At 39.3% G+C, this 14,681-nt stretch overlaps 1 protein-coding gene across 31 annotated transcripts in view; it reads right to left on the bottom strand.

Annotated features, from left to right (window-relative positions):
• TMEM164 (transmembrane protein 164) overlaps nt 1-14,681 on the bottom strand; it is a 178,398-nt gene that overhangs the window by 98,705 nt on the left and 65,012 nt on the right. For 19 of the 31 annotated variants that reach the window (XM_055564837.1, XM_055564864.1, XM_055564869.1 and 16 more), the window contains one exon: nt 7,159-7,208. The exons of 4 other annotated variants lie outside the window; for them this stretch is intronic. In XM_055564837.1, the coding sequence (XP_055420812.1) occupies nt 7,159-7,208 (50 nt within the window). Of the gene's footprint in view, nt 1-4,196; nt 4,261-7,158; nt 7,209-14,681 lie in introns of those variants that run through there. 8 more of the 31 variants (XM_055564859.1, XM_055564860.1, XM_055564862.1 and 5 more) reach the window with 3 other exon arrangements.

Here is a 14,681-nt window from a genome sequence, read left to right as displayed (position 1 = left end):
ATTCATGGGGTCGCAAAAAGTTGGACACGACTGAGCGACTGAACTGAACTGAACTGAATGTGTAATAAGCATAGTATGTACCTGTTTGGAATTTTCTATAATGAAATTTGAAGCAGAAAAAAAAAATGAGGAAAGGGGCAAAAAGAACAAAAAAGAAGAGCTACCAGAGGAGCTGGGGAGTACCTGCTCTCTTTCCTTTTTTTGGGTGGCAAAAGAGAATCATATTTATTAAGAACCTAAAAGGCAGGCTGATTCATATTATGCAACAGGGTACTTTCCCTAAAGGTAACTGCAAAAGGTACCTTTTTTGACGTCAGTAGCAGGAGAGAAAGCACAGAATGGCCTCTACAGATAAAATATTCAAACTTCAGTGGGAGAAAGAATTCTGTGGCTTGGATGTTGAAGATGGTAGATAGCTCTTTAGATGAGAATCACTCAAAACAGCCAAATGAATAAAAAGAAAATGGCTCAGACTCAGAGACACAGACCAACACTGCCTGTACAGACTCGATACAACATGCGTCCACAGCATGGAAGAGCTGGGAACGGGATGGGGGATAAGGGGCCAAATGCTGCCAGGCTGGCATTCTAGGACATGGAAGTCAACCATGCCCAAGGTTGCTGCAGTCGAGGCTCCACGTTCGAGGCACATGTTTTTCCCTTGGGCAGCCAGTTACAGCAGCTGACTAAGCAGGTCACATGTCAACTGTGGGGCACATAAAGGGAGCACTCTGGGACCCAGCCAGAACACTGGGGAATCATCATTCCCTCTTGTCAAGTGCAGCGTGGGAACCCTGTGGAGAGTTCCGCCCCTTCCCCACCCTAAAGAGAATTGCCAGCCCCTGCGCAGCACGGTGCTTGCAGCCTGCTGGGCACACCATACCCCTTTCCTGCAGTGACTGGGCATGCCTCCATGAAGAGCATGCCAGCCCCTGCTTCGCTGGGAAGCAAACAAACTCATGCGTGGCTGCCACAGCAAAGGGCTGCTAGAAAAAATAATAGTTGGGTAGGTAGCACTAGTCAATGCACCCGCAGCAGGGCCTATCTGTGTACACTGAAATTTATGAAATTTTAAATCAGATGTTATCGTGGTTGTTAACCCTTTCTTTCAATAGTACCAGAAGAACAGAAAATACTCCCTTAAGCAACATAAGGCAGTGTTTAGGAGCACTGGTTCTGCAGTCAGAGAGATACTGGATCGAATCCCACCTACACCACTTACAAGCCACTTAAATCACATAAACTTTCAGAGCCTGTTGTCTTGATCTAACTGAGGCTACTGTTTGTACCTCCCACATAGGTATGCTGGGAGGACTAAATGAGATATCCATGTTAAATATTCCCCACCTTGACTACACACAATAAACCCGGTTAAAAGCATTAGCAGGAAGAGGAAGAAAGGGAATCCTGACTCTGCCACTAAGTAATCTTCAGTTCAGTCGCTCAGTTGTGTCCTACTCTTTGTGACCCCATGAACCGCAGCACGCCAGGCTTCCCTGTCCATCACCAACTCCCAGAGCTTACTCAAACTCATATGTCCATTGAGTTGGTGATGCCATCCAACTGTCTCATCCTCTGTTGTCCCCTTCTCTTCCTGCATTCAATCTTTCCCAGCATCAGGGTCTTTTCAAATGAGTCAGTTCTTCACATCAGGTTGCCAAATTATTGGAGTTTCAGCTTCACCATCATCAGTCCTTACAATGAATATTCAGGACTGGTTTCCTTTAGGATGGATTAGTTGGATCTTCTTGCAGTCCAAGGGACTCTCCAACACCACAGTTTAAAAGCATGTAATCTTAGCCGAGTTATTTAAAATCTCTTGGCCCCAACTGCTTTATTTGTCATGTGTATAAAATGTACTCCCTATCTCATGACATTAGTTGGAGGATTAGATAAGATCCTTTAAGACAAAGTCCTTTAAGAAGAGTAAACAGAGCTGTACTATTAGAGCTATCTACTTTCTAAAACAATGATTTTCAACTTCACACTGCACACAGTATTTTCACAGTGGAATAATAAGTACCCATGAAAAATTAAGTGTATGGTTAAAAACTTGGATGAATCTCCAAGGAATTGTGCTAAATTTAAAAAAAAGCTAATCACCTTTGGGATTTATATTGATTGCATTTATGCAACAATGTGATTGCATTTGTTGGAGAAGGAAATGGCAACCCACTCCAGTGTTCTTGCCTGGAGAATCCCAGGGATGGGGGAGCCTGGTGGGCTGCCATCTCAGGGGTTGCACAGAGTCGGACACAACTGAAGCGACTTAGCAGCAGCAGCAGCATGATTGCATTTATATCAACATTTTTGAAATGACAAATTTAAAGACATGGAGAACAGATGAGTTGCCAGGGGTCAGAGAAAACATGCAAGTGGGAGGGAATGAATTTGGCTTTAAAAGGACAACAGGAGGGATCCTCATGGTGATGAAACTATTCTTTGTATTGACTGTATGTATGTGATATCATAGCACAGTTTTGCAATAAGTTACAACTGGAGGAAACTAATTAAAGAGTATATGGGATCTCTCTGTATTTTTCTTATAACTTCTACATCATAATGATATTTGTTATATTTTATTTTACATAGTTTCTCAAAATATAAAATTTAATTTAAAAATGATGTGAGCAATGTGAGTACATGATAAAATAGGGGAAAACCCGTGATATCATCAAGTGAAAAAAAGCAGAATAAAAAACTACAATTAAAGAAGATAAAAAGTAAAGAAATAAGCATAAATCTTGAGATATTAGGCAAAAAACAGGAAAAGTAAATAAATATAAAACGTTGAAAATTAAGTAAATATATATATGAAAAGTGAAAGTGAAAGTCACTCACTCGTGTCCAACTCTTTGTGACCCCATAGACTAGACAGTCCATGGAATTCTCCAGGCCAGAATACTGGAGTGGGTAGCCTTTCCCTTCTCCAGACATCTTCCCAACCCAGGAATCATACCCAGGTCTCCCGCATTGCAGGCAGATTCTTTACCAGCTGAGCCACAAGGGAAGCCCCCCCCAAAAATATATATATATAAAATCAAAATAAGGTAAAAGGGATAAATATATCCAAAACCAGGTTCTATAAAGCCACCAAAAATAGATAAAAGTGCTTACTAAACTAATATATAAAATATGAGACAGAACACAAAGTCAGACAAGACTAAGCCCAAGAAAGAAAAATATGACTACAATGAGAAAGGCTTATTATAAAACTATATGCTCAACTAAATTCACGGCAATATTTTGGAAAACTTAGAATAGATAACTCCTAGAAAAATACAAATGATCAACATTTACCCAAAATGATTTGAATATATGATTTACCATATAAAACACTGGAAAGGTGATTAAGGGTCTACCAATTGAAAAAGGCACTGAGACTTCATATTTGGGCTTTACAGTTGAATTTTATCTGATCTCAAAAAACAAACAAACAAACAAAAAAAAAACACATAATTTCTAAAGGTAGTTAAAGTATTCCAGGCCAGAGAAAAGAAGGAAAATTCTGCAGTTCATTTTATGTAACGTACATAATTTTAATCCTTAAACCTGAAGAAAAGAATCCAATAAAAAAAATGACTCCAATTTCACTTATGAATACTGAGGCCAGGCTCTAAATACAAGATTGACAAGTAGTATCCAGCAATGTATCAAAATAGTAATATAATATATTATTTTAGTAATGTAAGAGTTGTTCAAAACCAGATATCTAATGACATAATTCACTATATCAAAATCTTAAAAAAAAGATCAGAAATCATTGAAAAAGCATTTGATAAAATACAAAACATTCCCTTTTAAAATATCACAAAGTAAATGTGGAAACTATTTAAAAATACCAACAGCAAATATGGAAAAACACAGAAAACATTTCTATTTAAAACTGGTTATAGACAAAGTGGCCCACCAGCATTGTTTTTATTTAATGCTGTCTTTGAGTTTCTGGCAAAAAATAGAAGAAAATTAAATAATTAGAATAACCATTGGAAAGAAAAGATAAACTACCCATTCCAGTATTCTTGCCTGTAAAATTCTATGGACAGAGGAGCCTGGTGGGCTACAGTCCATGGAGTCAGGGAGTCAGACATGACTGAGCACAAACAAACATACAAAGGCCCACCCTAAATCCAGGGTCATCTCATCTCAAAATCTGCAATTACATGTGCAAAGATAGTTCTTCCAAATAAGGTTACCTTTGCAGGTTCTGGGGTTACAACTTGGGCATACCTTTGGGGCCACTATTAAATCTGCTGCAATCTGATAAGAAAAAAAAAGATAAAACTAAAATAAAAGTTACTGGAGCTAACAAGACAATTTGGTAAAATAGCTAGATATGAAAAGTATTTTTTAAATTAATAAACTTTTTCTATTTTAGCAAGAGGCATTTAGGAACGGAAAGGAGGACAATATTGCACTCCTAAAGAACAAAAAAGCTCTTTTTTTTTTTTTTTTTTAACAAAAAAGCTCTTAATTCTTTAGAACAAATGTATCAAGAATGGTATAAAATAAGATCTGAACAGGAGGAAAGAAATAACCATTTCTTAGACAAAAACAGCTATGTATTTAAAAAATGATTCTTACAAAATTGAAATATAAATTTAATGCCGTTCTAATTAGAATCACAATAGGATGGGGTTGGGGGACTGATTAAATGATATTAAAATGTGTATAAAGAAAAAATGCCAATGAATAGCCAAGATAAATATTTTTAAGCTAATTTAATCTAATCAACATGACTAAGGTAAATAAGACACACAGATAAAACAAGAGAATTCATAAATGGATCCTTGGATATAAAAGGTTTAATGACAAAGATAGTAGTTCAATTTACAAGGGAAAGTAGGAATTACTTAACATATTATGCTACTACCACTGGTTATCCATCTTTGAGAAAACAGTCTCAACAAAGACTGGGAACCCAGAAGCTATAAAAAACATTATCATATTTGGATATGAAAAAAGGGATGTAGAAAAAATTATGTGGCAAAATGTACCATCAGTAAAATCAACATATACAGATTTGGGAAATATGTCTATAATAAAGATGGTAGCCTGAGGGCCAATATCCAAAATATACAAAGAGGCCTTACAAGTTAAGAAAAATATAAACAACCCCTAGGAAATGGGTAGGTAATATGAGCACACAATTCAAAGAGCAAATCCAACTGGACAAAAAACGAGAGAATACTGAAAGGCATTATTAGCCAAGGAAATACATCCATTAAGTTGTCAAGATTATTAAAGAATCATAAAACCTTATGCTGATAGGGATGTGAAAAAAAGAATAATCTCATACATTACATACAAAGAGAAAAAGTGAATTATAACAGCCTGTTTTTATAAATTGATATGGTAACAAATATTTATTTACAAATAAACATTTGTGTGTGTGTGTATACATGTGTTATAAATTGAAAGCACTAGTATATAAGGGCATAAGCACAATGATGTTTAAATTCAGCATGGCCTGTAGTGGCCAAAATCTGGAAAGAATGTATATGTTCATCAATAGGAAAATGGCTAAATAAATTGTGCATCCACAAAATATTTTCTAGCCTTTTAAAAGACAAAGAGCTATACCAAGAGGCTTTGATAGATTTTCATGGGATATTGTTGAGTGAAAATAAGTAGGATGTATATATAGGATTCTATTTTTGTAAAACAATGAACAAAAACAACAAAACATTCCAAAACCATTTGTGTGTATGTGTGTGTGTATATACCTACAAGCATGAAGAAAAATATAGAAGGATACATACTGGTTTGGTAATATACAGGGACAATGTGGAAAGACAGGGCAAAGGCCAAACCAAACAAGGAAAATGAGGGGCAGGGGAGGGCTACTAAAACAAACAAATCCAGCAATCATATTTATGTATTTTATATGTACAAACACATAAATTGAATAAAGTTTAGAAGGATACAGTAAAAAAGAAAACAAAACAAAAGCAAAATATGGTCTCTGCTTGTTTAAAAAAAAAAGAGGGCAGTAACCAAAATAATTTCTTGGTAGGATTAGTGATAGTGTTTATTTTCTTTTTGTGTGTGTTTTTACATTTTCTGTAATGAGAATTACAACTCCCATAATAATGAAATAAAAACCAATAAATGTTAGTTTTAAAACATTGCACTGAAAGACTGACCCCATTTTGGGAAATCAAGGGAAAGAAACAGGGTTAAATACCCCTTTTTCCTTAGGAGCTGTCCAAGTAAGAGACTTATGAAATTGGGACCCATTACCCCTCCAGCAGAAAGTTATTCACCTAAGGCAAGAGACTAAGTGGCTATTCCAAGGAGCTATTTGAAGCAACAAATGGGGTATATTTTCCCCTACCTCACACTTTAATGACTTAGTAAATCAGAAAGTCATTTATGCCACTCTCAATTATCCAAGGATCTGCTGGGCTCTCTACTTTTTGCCCCCTCCCTCTGGTTTGGGGCCATTTCCCTGCTCAGAAACAGCTCCAAAATGGGGGCTGGGGAAGGAGGAAAGAGATGAAATTAATTGGATCGATTTAGCTTCTCATTAGCAACTCTAATAAAAGGTTTGATAAGCGAAATGGTCACAACTCCTGGTTCACATGAGGCTTCCAGGACTCTTGAGAATTTCATTTAAGTAAACTTGCCTTCAGACAAACACGATTTGCCTGCAATACACTTTAATAGATTTGGATGCTTGTTATTTTAAAGAAAGTCAGGACTTGTAATAAGGTGATATTTTTCTCTCCTCACTTTAATTTGCACTTTAACAACAACAAGAGCAATAAAAGATAAAAACACAAGAACACAGGCCTTCAAAGTATCCTCAGTGGAACAAGAGAACCACAGTACAAAGCTCTGTGAGTAGGGGAGGGCTGTCTGGCCCCAGCAGGCTCTCAAGAGAAACTTTAGGAGGGTGGGAGCATGTCTTGGCCATAAACCATCACCACAAGGAATCGGGAAAAGGGATCTGCCAGAGCTTACCAAAAGCACAAAGGCTAAGTCTCCACATATAACATCTCCCTGTTTCATTGGACCCTTGAAGACATTTGTCTCTTGGGAAGCCCAGACACATAGCACTGCAAGTTCAATGTGCTCACAATGTGTTCACCATCCTTTTTTACCAAGCAGACAAAGCAATTCAGCAACAGCAACAGAAAAACAATTTGCCCTTACTTGAAGATGACAATGGCTCCCGGACATGGAGGGCAGGCCAGGAGAAAGATCTGCAATGGAAAAAAAATTGTTTGGTTATCATGAGAAATGCTGGACACAGTGAGACAGTGTTACTTTAATAATGCTAATTCTAATGCTACTAACAATAAAATAACCAAACTCTTACAGAGAAAAAATATATATATAATATAAAAAACTTTAAAAGACAAGCAAGTGGTTTTCTAAACATGTTTGCGTTTGTACATGCATCTACGTGTGCCTGTCCTGGCTGTGTGTGTCATGGGGAAGGTGGGGGAAAGAGGAAAGAGATGGATGGAGAGTGGAAGAAGTAACTGTTTGGAGCATAGGAGATGGGGAAAGCTTTTCCTTAAGCCGTTTCAGCCTCACTTCCTTTTATCCTCTAGAACACTCAATTTTTCAATACTTCAACTTTGGTATGATACAAGTAGCCAGGATAAGGAGTTTTTAACCCAGGACAAGTAAGAATGGATTCTGAGCATAGGATAAGCACACAAATACCCTCTGATTTGCCCCTCATGGGGGAAGGTGGGTTAATCAATAACTAACTTTGCCAGATTTAGCAAACAAAAACACAGGATGCCAAGTTAAATTTGAATTTCAGATAAACAATGAACAATGTTTTAGTATTGGTATATCCTGGATATGCCATGGAACATACATGTGTTAAAACATCATTCATTATCGAAATTCAAGGTTAACTGGACAGCTTGTGTTTTTTATCTGGCAATCCTATTGATTTTGCCACCCCCAGGCTCTTAATTTCCCTTTGATTTTGAAGGGGAGCCGAATTTGCTACCCCAAAGTTTGTTTGTTTGGCACAAGGATTATTTTAGGCTGACTGATTTTAAGAAACAACAGACATAGGAAAAGCTCTGAAAACTGTAGAAGTTACCTTTCTGTACAATATATTTACATTTATACGGAAAATCTCCATTTGTTCAGGTGTCTCCCTCTAAGAAAAGGATAACGCTAAATCTTTATAGTCTCTCAATAAGGGGGAAGGCAAGGACTTAAATCTGTGTAACAACCTTACCCTTGTTTACTGCACTCTTCCTGGTCACCTCCAGGAACTGGCCTCCTCCACCCCTACCTCTCAACCAATACCCAACATGTTTATCTTTAGCTAAAGATGGCATTTAAGGTGGTAGCTTGGGCCATTTCAGGGAGTTCGTTTTCCTGCGTCTCCCCCATGTATACAGGAAGTATACATATTATTAAACTTCCGTTGTTTTTCTCCTGTTAATCTTACTGTGGAAGAGGGGGTGTGTGTCTCAGCCAGGAACCAAAAGAGTAGAGGGAAAATTATGTTTCTTCCCCCACATTTGATTGGTTTGTTTCAAAGCCTGACTAGTTGGTTCCTCTTCTATTCTCCCTGCTCAAACCAAACAAAAAGAACCTGATCCTTCTAAGAGACCATCAGTTCCATGCTCCTTGGTTTAAACTAGGCTTGGGTTATTACAGCCTTCAGAAACCCACAGCAGTGGCAGTTTGACTGCACCAAAGTCAAACCTTGTTTGACTTTGCTCAAGGGGGACAAAGAAAGCCCTGCAGAGTTGTACAAAGTGCAAATTCCTGGGCTCCCCCCATGAGGAATGCTGATTCCATAAGTCAGGGGTTCCAGGAATCTGTGTATATTAACAAAAGCCCTAGGAGATTCAACTATTCTAAGCAGCCAGGTGTACTCAAGGTTTGATCAAAGACATTCAGCAGGACAAAAGACTGACCAAAGAATGAAACTCATGTTTATGGAGTTACTTCACCTACGGTGACTTAATGTTGCAGATTTACAAAATCATTGCTATGTGTTCCTCTCTTGTGGTGAGCATTTATGAATAGACATTGGCATTATGGGCCAGTTTGGCTTTGTCCCGGGTATCTTCTTTATATTCTGTTCATCAGTTCTCTCAGAATCTACATTTAAAAGGAAAGGGTACTCTAAGGAAAATCACTCTAAGTAGAGATACTGAATCCCTGCAGCGACTAAGAGAAAGAATGGGGAAGAAAGGGTCCTGAAAGGAACACAGCCGGGAGTCCATCACTCACACAATACTTCATCAGAGAACCCACCAAGAAAAAATCCATTGAGAATGTTACTTTCCCCTGTAGATCAATTTGATTAAAAGTGCAAACCCAATGACAATTACAGGTCCACAATCCTTTATCTGCAATCGCCAAATCCAAAAAGGTCTAAGAAACAGAATGTGGGGTTTGGTTTTTTTTAAAAAAAACTAATTTGGTAGCATACATGACTTGAACTGAGCTGAGGCTCTTTATAGACTGTCTTTATTCCATTTATGGTGAGTATTCATACGTTTTCCACAATAAGAATGTACTTTGATTAGGGGGTGCTGCCCCAGATCCCATTGGCAGTGTCTGTAAAACACTCCACACTCTCAGTATTGCCTTTCTAAAATCCAAAAAACTCAAGACTTCTGAAATACATCTGACCTTCATGGTTTGGGATAAGGACTGTCAACTTGGAATTTCAATCACCCAAACATGAACTTAACCCCAATTCCCCACCCCACTCATCAGAACAGTACAAGAAAGAAACCAAGCTGGTATTCTTTACCACTGACCCGGAAGCAAAGTTACTCACCTTAGGCAAGGGATCAAGTTGGAGGCTGTACATAGTTACCCAGCATCAGGCCATCAAAGGCTACACTCAGAAGCTACAGTATACAGAAAGCAGACAGGGGCCCCCAAGCACCTTGTAAAGAATACTTCTGGAGTCACCTAAGAGTCATGCTAGCAATCTTCCTGAGCTTCTGGAATACCCTAGATACTTCCGACACACTAAAACAGAGACACAAAAATGCAACACACCCCCCCTCCTCCCAACTTTTGTATACGCACAGCCAAGAGGAAATAAGCAGATTCTTGGGAGAGGGAGGGGCAATTTCTCTGTAACTGCCCCATTTGGCTGGTTCTGATCCCCGATGTCCCTATACGGGGAAGCCCAGAAACCTCCTGAAGAAAGCAAGCCTCCAGTCCCAGCTTAATCACGGATCTGATTTCTTTCGAGGCAGCTCATCTAGTCTTTACTCTTAAGTGAGTTTTCCAACAGTTACTCACCTATGGTCATGTCATTTCCAACCAACACCCTGGCTTTCCTCATCTTGCTTATCTATCCCCAACACCAGGATAGAGGGTATCTTTTTCAAGCAACTTTTAAAATCAGATACATGGAGAATATAAAAAAAACAGGTTTGAAAAAGGACCCCGACCCCATCCTATTTCTTTTCCGGTAAACTCATGGTCTCCTTTGGCAACGTCCTAGATTTACGACACTAAACCTCTCTGCTTTGTCATGCTGGAACCACATCCATAATCACCATCAACCAAAGGATCAGAGTGAAGATAAGATGTTAATTCAGAGGCCCAAAGGCCCCCAGCCTTGGCCCAAATATCCCTGCTCTCTTCTTTGGTTGGCTGCCAATGGCCTCCAAATTTTGTTGGCATGTGTTTTAGCCTAGCAGACGGAAAGCTAAACTATCCCTTCAGCTGCAAATAGAGTGGGAAGAGAGGATACTTGGAAGTGCAAACAAGGAGGGCAGGAAGATGAGAAGGCATCTGAGTACATCCCAGCACCGATGTGGCACTTTGTCTTCTTGCTGCCATCTGCCCCGATAGGCATCTGAAGAAAAGAGCAGGGAGCGTAACAGAGAAACGCTACCATGTCCTTCCATTGATCCACTGTCTGGGATGCAAGCAGGGCTTTGTTATGAAATCCCACTTTACAGATGGAGAAACCCAGGGGGAAGGCTCTGATGAGGTTTCTGGCAAGAACCCAGGTCCTGTAATAAACTCTCAACACTTTTCACCTCACACCTGACATGGTCCTAGCCTCATGGGGGCTTCTCTTCTTTAGACTCTCGCCCTGTCCCTCAACTCCCACAGCACACATGGAGTCACCCCAGGGTCCTCACATCTGTACCACAACACAGCTCCTCCAATCTCCTCCTTACAAGCTGAGACATCTCAAAACACAGACCTGCCTGGGCAGCAAATTATATTTACACAGATGGGTTTCAGAGTCCAGCATTCCCCAAAGACAGGCTCACATTACATCCAACCAGCTTCATTCTCTGATCTACTGGGTGCTGGAGATTCTCAAATCCTTACAGAACTGAAATCCTTTGGGGCTGGTTTTTCCTGGAAAAACCTGCAGGTTCCATTAAAAAACCACACTCTCTCAGCTTCTTCAGGAGAGAGTGACTATTATCTTGCCCAGAAACTCGAAAATTCCATTTTTTTCCTAAGCACATAATCTAGGTACCAGCAGCTGTACCAGCTGATCCTCTACCTCTGAGACACTCTGGTTCCAGGTTCCCACCTTCTCCACCCAAGCTCTCAGCATCATTTGTCCCACTTCCTGTTCTTGTTTCTGTTCCATGGTCATATTAGTCCCAGGTTCACTGGCATCAATACCCTGTTCCCTGTCGAATTCTGCTCAACCCCAATATCATATTCATTAACCCCTCATGGTCATAACACTGAAAGAAGATAATTTTTGTTCATAGGAAGAAGTGTTAGTACTATGAGAAATGTAGGCGGGAAGAATGGCCAGTCACCAAGACCATCCTAACTGAGGGGCTAGCCAGGTTAAGCAGCGACAGGATGAGAAAACTAAATCAAAGGGAAAGAGAGTGAGAGAGGGACAGGAGAGTGGCATTTGGCTTGCAACACAATCTTCCAAGGCCGAGCTCCAGTTCTCTTGGCTCCACCGCCTAGGAGAGCACCCATCTATTTGGGGGTTCTTAAAGGAATGCCTATAAACATAACCCACCATAGCAAAGATCCATCCTTGGGCTACCCAAAGTCTGTCTTGGGTTTTATTCACTAATGTTAATACTCATGGGGCCTCATCTTCTCTCTCCTTGGACTGATGAAATGATTTTCACTGGTTTCTTGCCTCCAGACACACTGCTGATAAGGGGGATTGCTCTAAAATGCATCTCTGATCTTTCCTTTAGAATCCTTTAATGGCTGGCCAGTAATTACAGGAAAAGCTCAACCTCCTTAGCAAGGCAGGCGAGGCTTTCTCTACTCACCTTGCTGATCTCTTCAGCTTGCTGGCTTTGGGCACTGTCCTAAACTGTATCTTGAGCATATTCCATGTCATAAACAGGCTTCAATAATCTCATTTTCTAATAGCCTCATGTTATTCAACTATATGGATATGCAACAATTTACTCAACCCATCTCTTCCTGTCACACATGTAAGTTATATCTAAATTTTCAGGTCCTTCACTATTTAGTCTACATTTTGTAGTAGTAGTCTACATTTAGTTGGCAACCCACTCCAGTATTCTTGCCTGGAAAATCCCATGGACAGAGGAGCCTGGTGGGCTACAGCCCATGGGGTCACAAAAGAGTCACACATGACTTAGTGACTAAACATTTCGTATTTGGTCTCTCATTAGAATGAGAATTTCTAGGTCTTCAAAGGGAATACGGATTTTAAGGCTTTTTAACCTACAATTCTAAACTGCCTTCCAGAAAATGTCTTAGAATTTGTACTCCTGCCAGCAACATATGAGAAATGTGTTTCTGCTACAGCCCGGCCAAGAGGTCATTATCAGTTTTAAAAGGCAAAACACTAAAAGGGAGCAGAATTTGCCACCGTCAAATATGTCTCTTTGTCATAAAAATTATTTTGAGCTTGTTTTTTTTTAAAAAAAAGCAGCAGATACAGGAGAAGCCCTGAAAATCAAGTAGAAGAGATTCTATTCATAAGAGACATTTGCATTTATAAAGAAAATCTGCATTTGTAAGGGTGTCTCCTCTCTGTACAAGGAAGAGAAGAATGACTGAATTTCTAGAAACTCTTATGACTAGAAAAGGCAGCAACTTAAAATCTGCATACAATCTTACCCTTGTTTACTGTGCCTCTCCTGGTCACCTCCAGGAACTGGCTCCCTCCACCCTTTTGTCTTTAGCTGGAGATGGTATTTAAGGTGGTAGTTTGGGCCCCTTTCAGGGAGTTACTCCGTTTTCCTGGGTCTCTCCCACACACACAGGAGGTACACAAGTATCAAAAGTCCATTTGTTTTCCTCTTGTTATTCTTTTATTACAAGGGGATCTCAAGCCATAAATTTAGAAGGGTAGAGTGAAAATTAACTTTACTCCCCTACCACACACACACACACACACACACACACTTCACTGCTTTAATGTGCATGCCTCAGATTACCAGAAATATTAAACTATTTTTTAACATGAGTTTGCCCAGCCGTATTTCTTCTTTTGTGGCCTTGCCTATTTTTCAACTGGTATGTTCTTTTTCTTATTGGATTATAAGAAGCTATTTATGTTTTAATGCCATTTAATACAGACTACTTGACATTTATTGCAAATATTTTTCCCATGTTGCCATTGTCATAGCTCCAGTCATGGCAGTTTTGTATGGAAGTTTTTGTATCTTTATGTAATTAGATATACTTATATAAATTAGATATTTCCTTCATGGTTTCTGTCTCTGATGTCATACTTTGAAAATTATTTACAATCCTGGGATTAAAAAAAGAGTCACCAATTGTTTTAATAATATTTTAAAATTTTAAATCTCCAAATCAAAAATTGCATTATTGTTAATCCTACTCTTCCAGAATGGCCTTCTCATCTTTCCTCTTTTGGCTACCTCTTATTTACGCTTCAAATAACAAAAGAAAGCATCATTTCCCCTGTGTGCATGCTTAGTCGCTCAGTCAGGTCCAGCTCTGTGACCTCATGAATTAAAGCCCACCAGGCTCCTCTGTCCATGGACTTTTCCAGGCAAGAATACTGGAGTGGGTAGCCATTTCTTCTTCCAGGGGATCTTCTTGACCCAGGGATCAAACCCATGTCTCCTACGTCTCCTGGATTGGCAGGCGGATTCTTTACCACAGAGCCACGTGAGAAGCCCATGATCCCTTCTATCCTCCCATTAATTCTTTCGGCTTATTTCTTTCTGAGAAATAATCTTTTTTGTCAGTATAAGGAACTGGCAAAGAGCCTTCTCTCAAGAATTTAGACAAAAAGGAAATTAGAGCACCTACTGCCAAACCCTTGGGCTTCAAAATCAACATATAATGGATTTAAAACATAGCAAATACATTTTAAAGCAAGAATGTTCCTAGACTTGAAAGACCAGTTTGTAACCTGTTTGAATTATCCCCAAAGAAAGAATGGGGTTGACCAAACACTGAGATACAGAATAAAGAAAGTCACAGAGGCAAATATATTTGACAGTTTCCACATCCAAGTACTAGTCAGGGACCAGGGAATCTTAGCTTGTTAATCTCAAGTTTTCTGTCCCAGTGCCAAATTCACCCCTATTAAAAGAACGGAAGTGGGCTAGGGAGCATTGCTAAGTGGTGAATAGTATGGGCTTTAGACTTAAGATAGATTTCGGCCACTCACCAGCACTGTAACCTTGGATGAGAGACTGGAGGAATTTTTATCTCTACAATAGGGATAAAAATAGCATCTATGTCTCATGAGGTTTTGGAGGGGATCA

Source organism: Bubalus kerabau, chromosome X, assembly GCF_029407905.1.
Source record: "Bubalus kerabau isolate K-KA32 ecotype Philippines breed swamp buffalo chromosome X, PCC_UOA_SB_1v2, whole genome shotgun sequence".
Classification (NCBI taxonomy): domain Eukaryota; kingdom Metazoa; phylum Chordata; class Mammalia; order Artiodactyla; family Bovidae; genus Bubalus; species Bubalus kerabau.
Note: the sequence above shows the minus strand (reverse complement) of the source record. Positions and strands in the feature narration are given on the sequence as shown.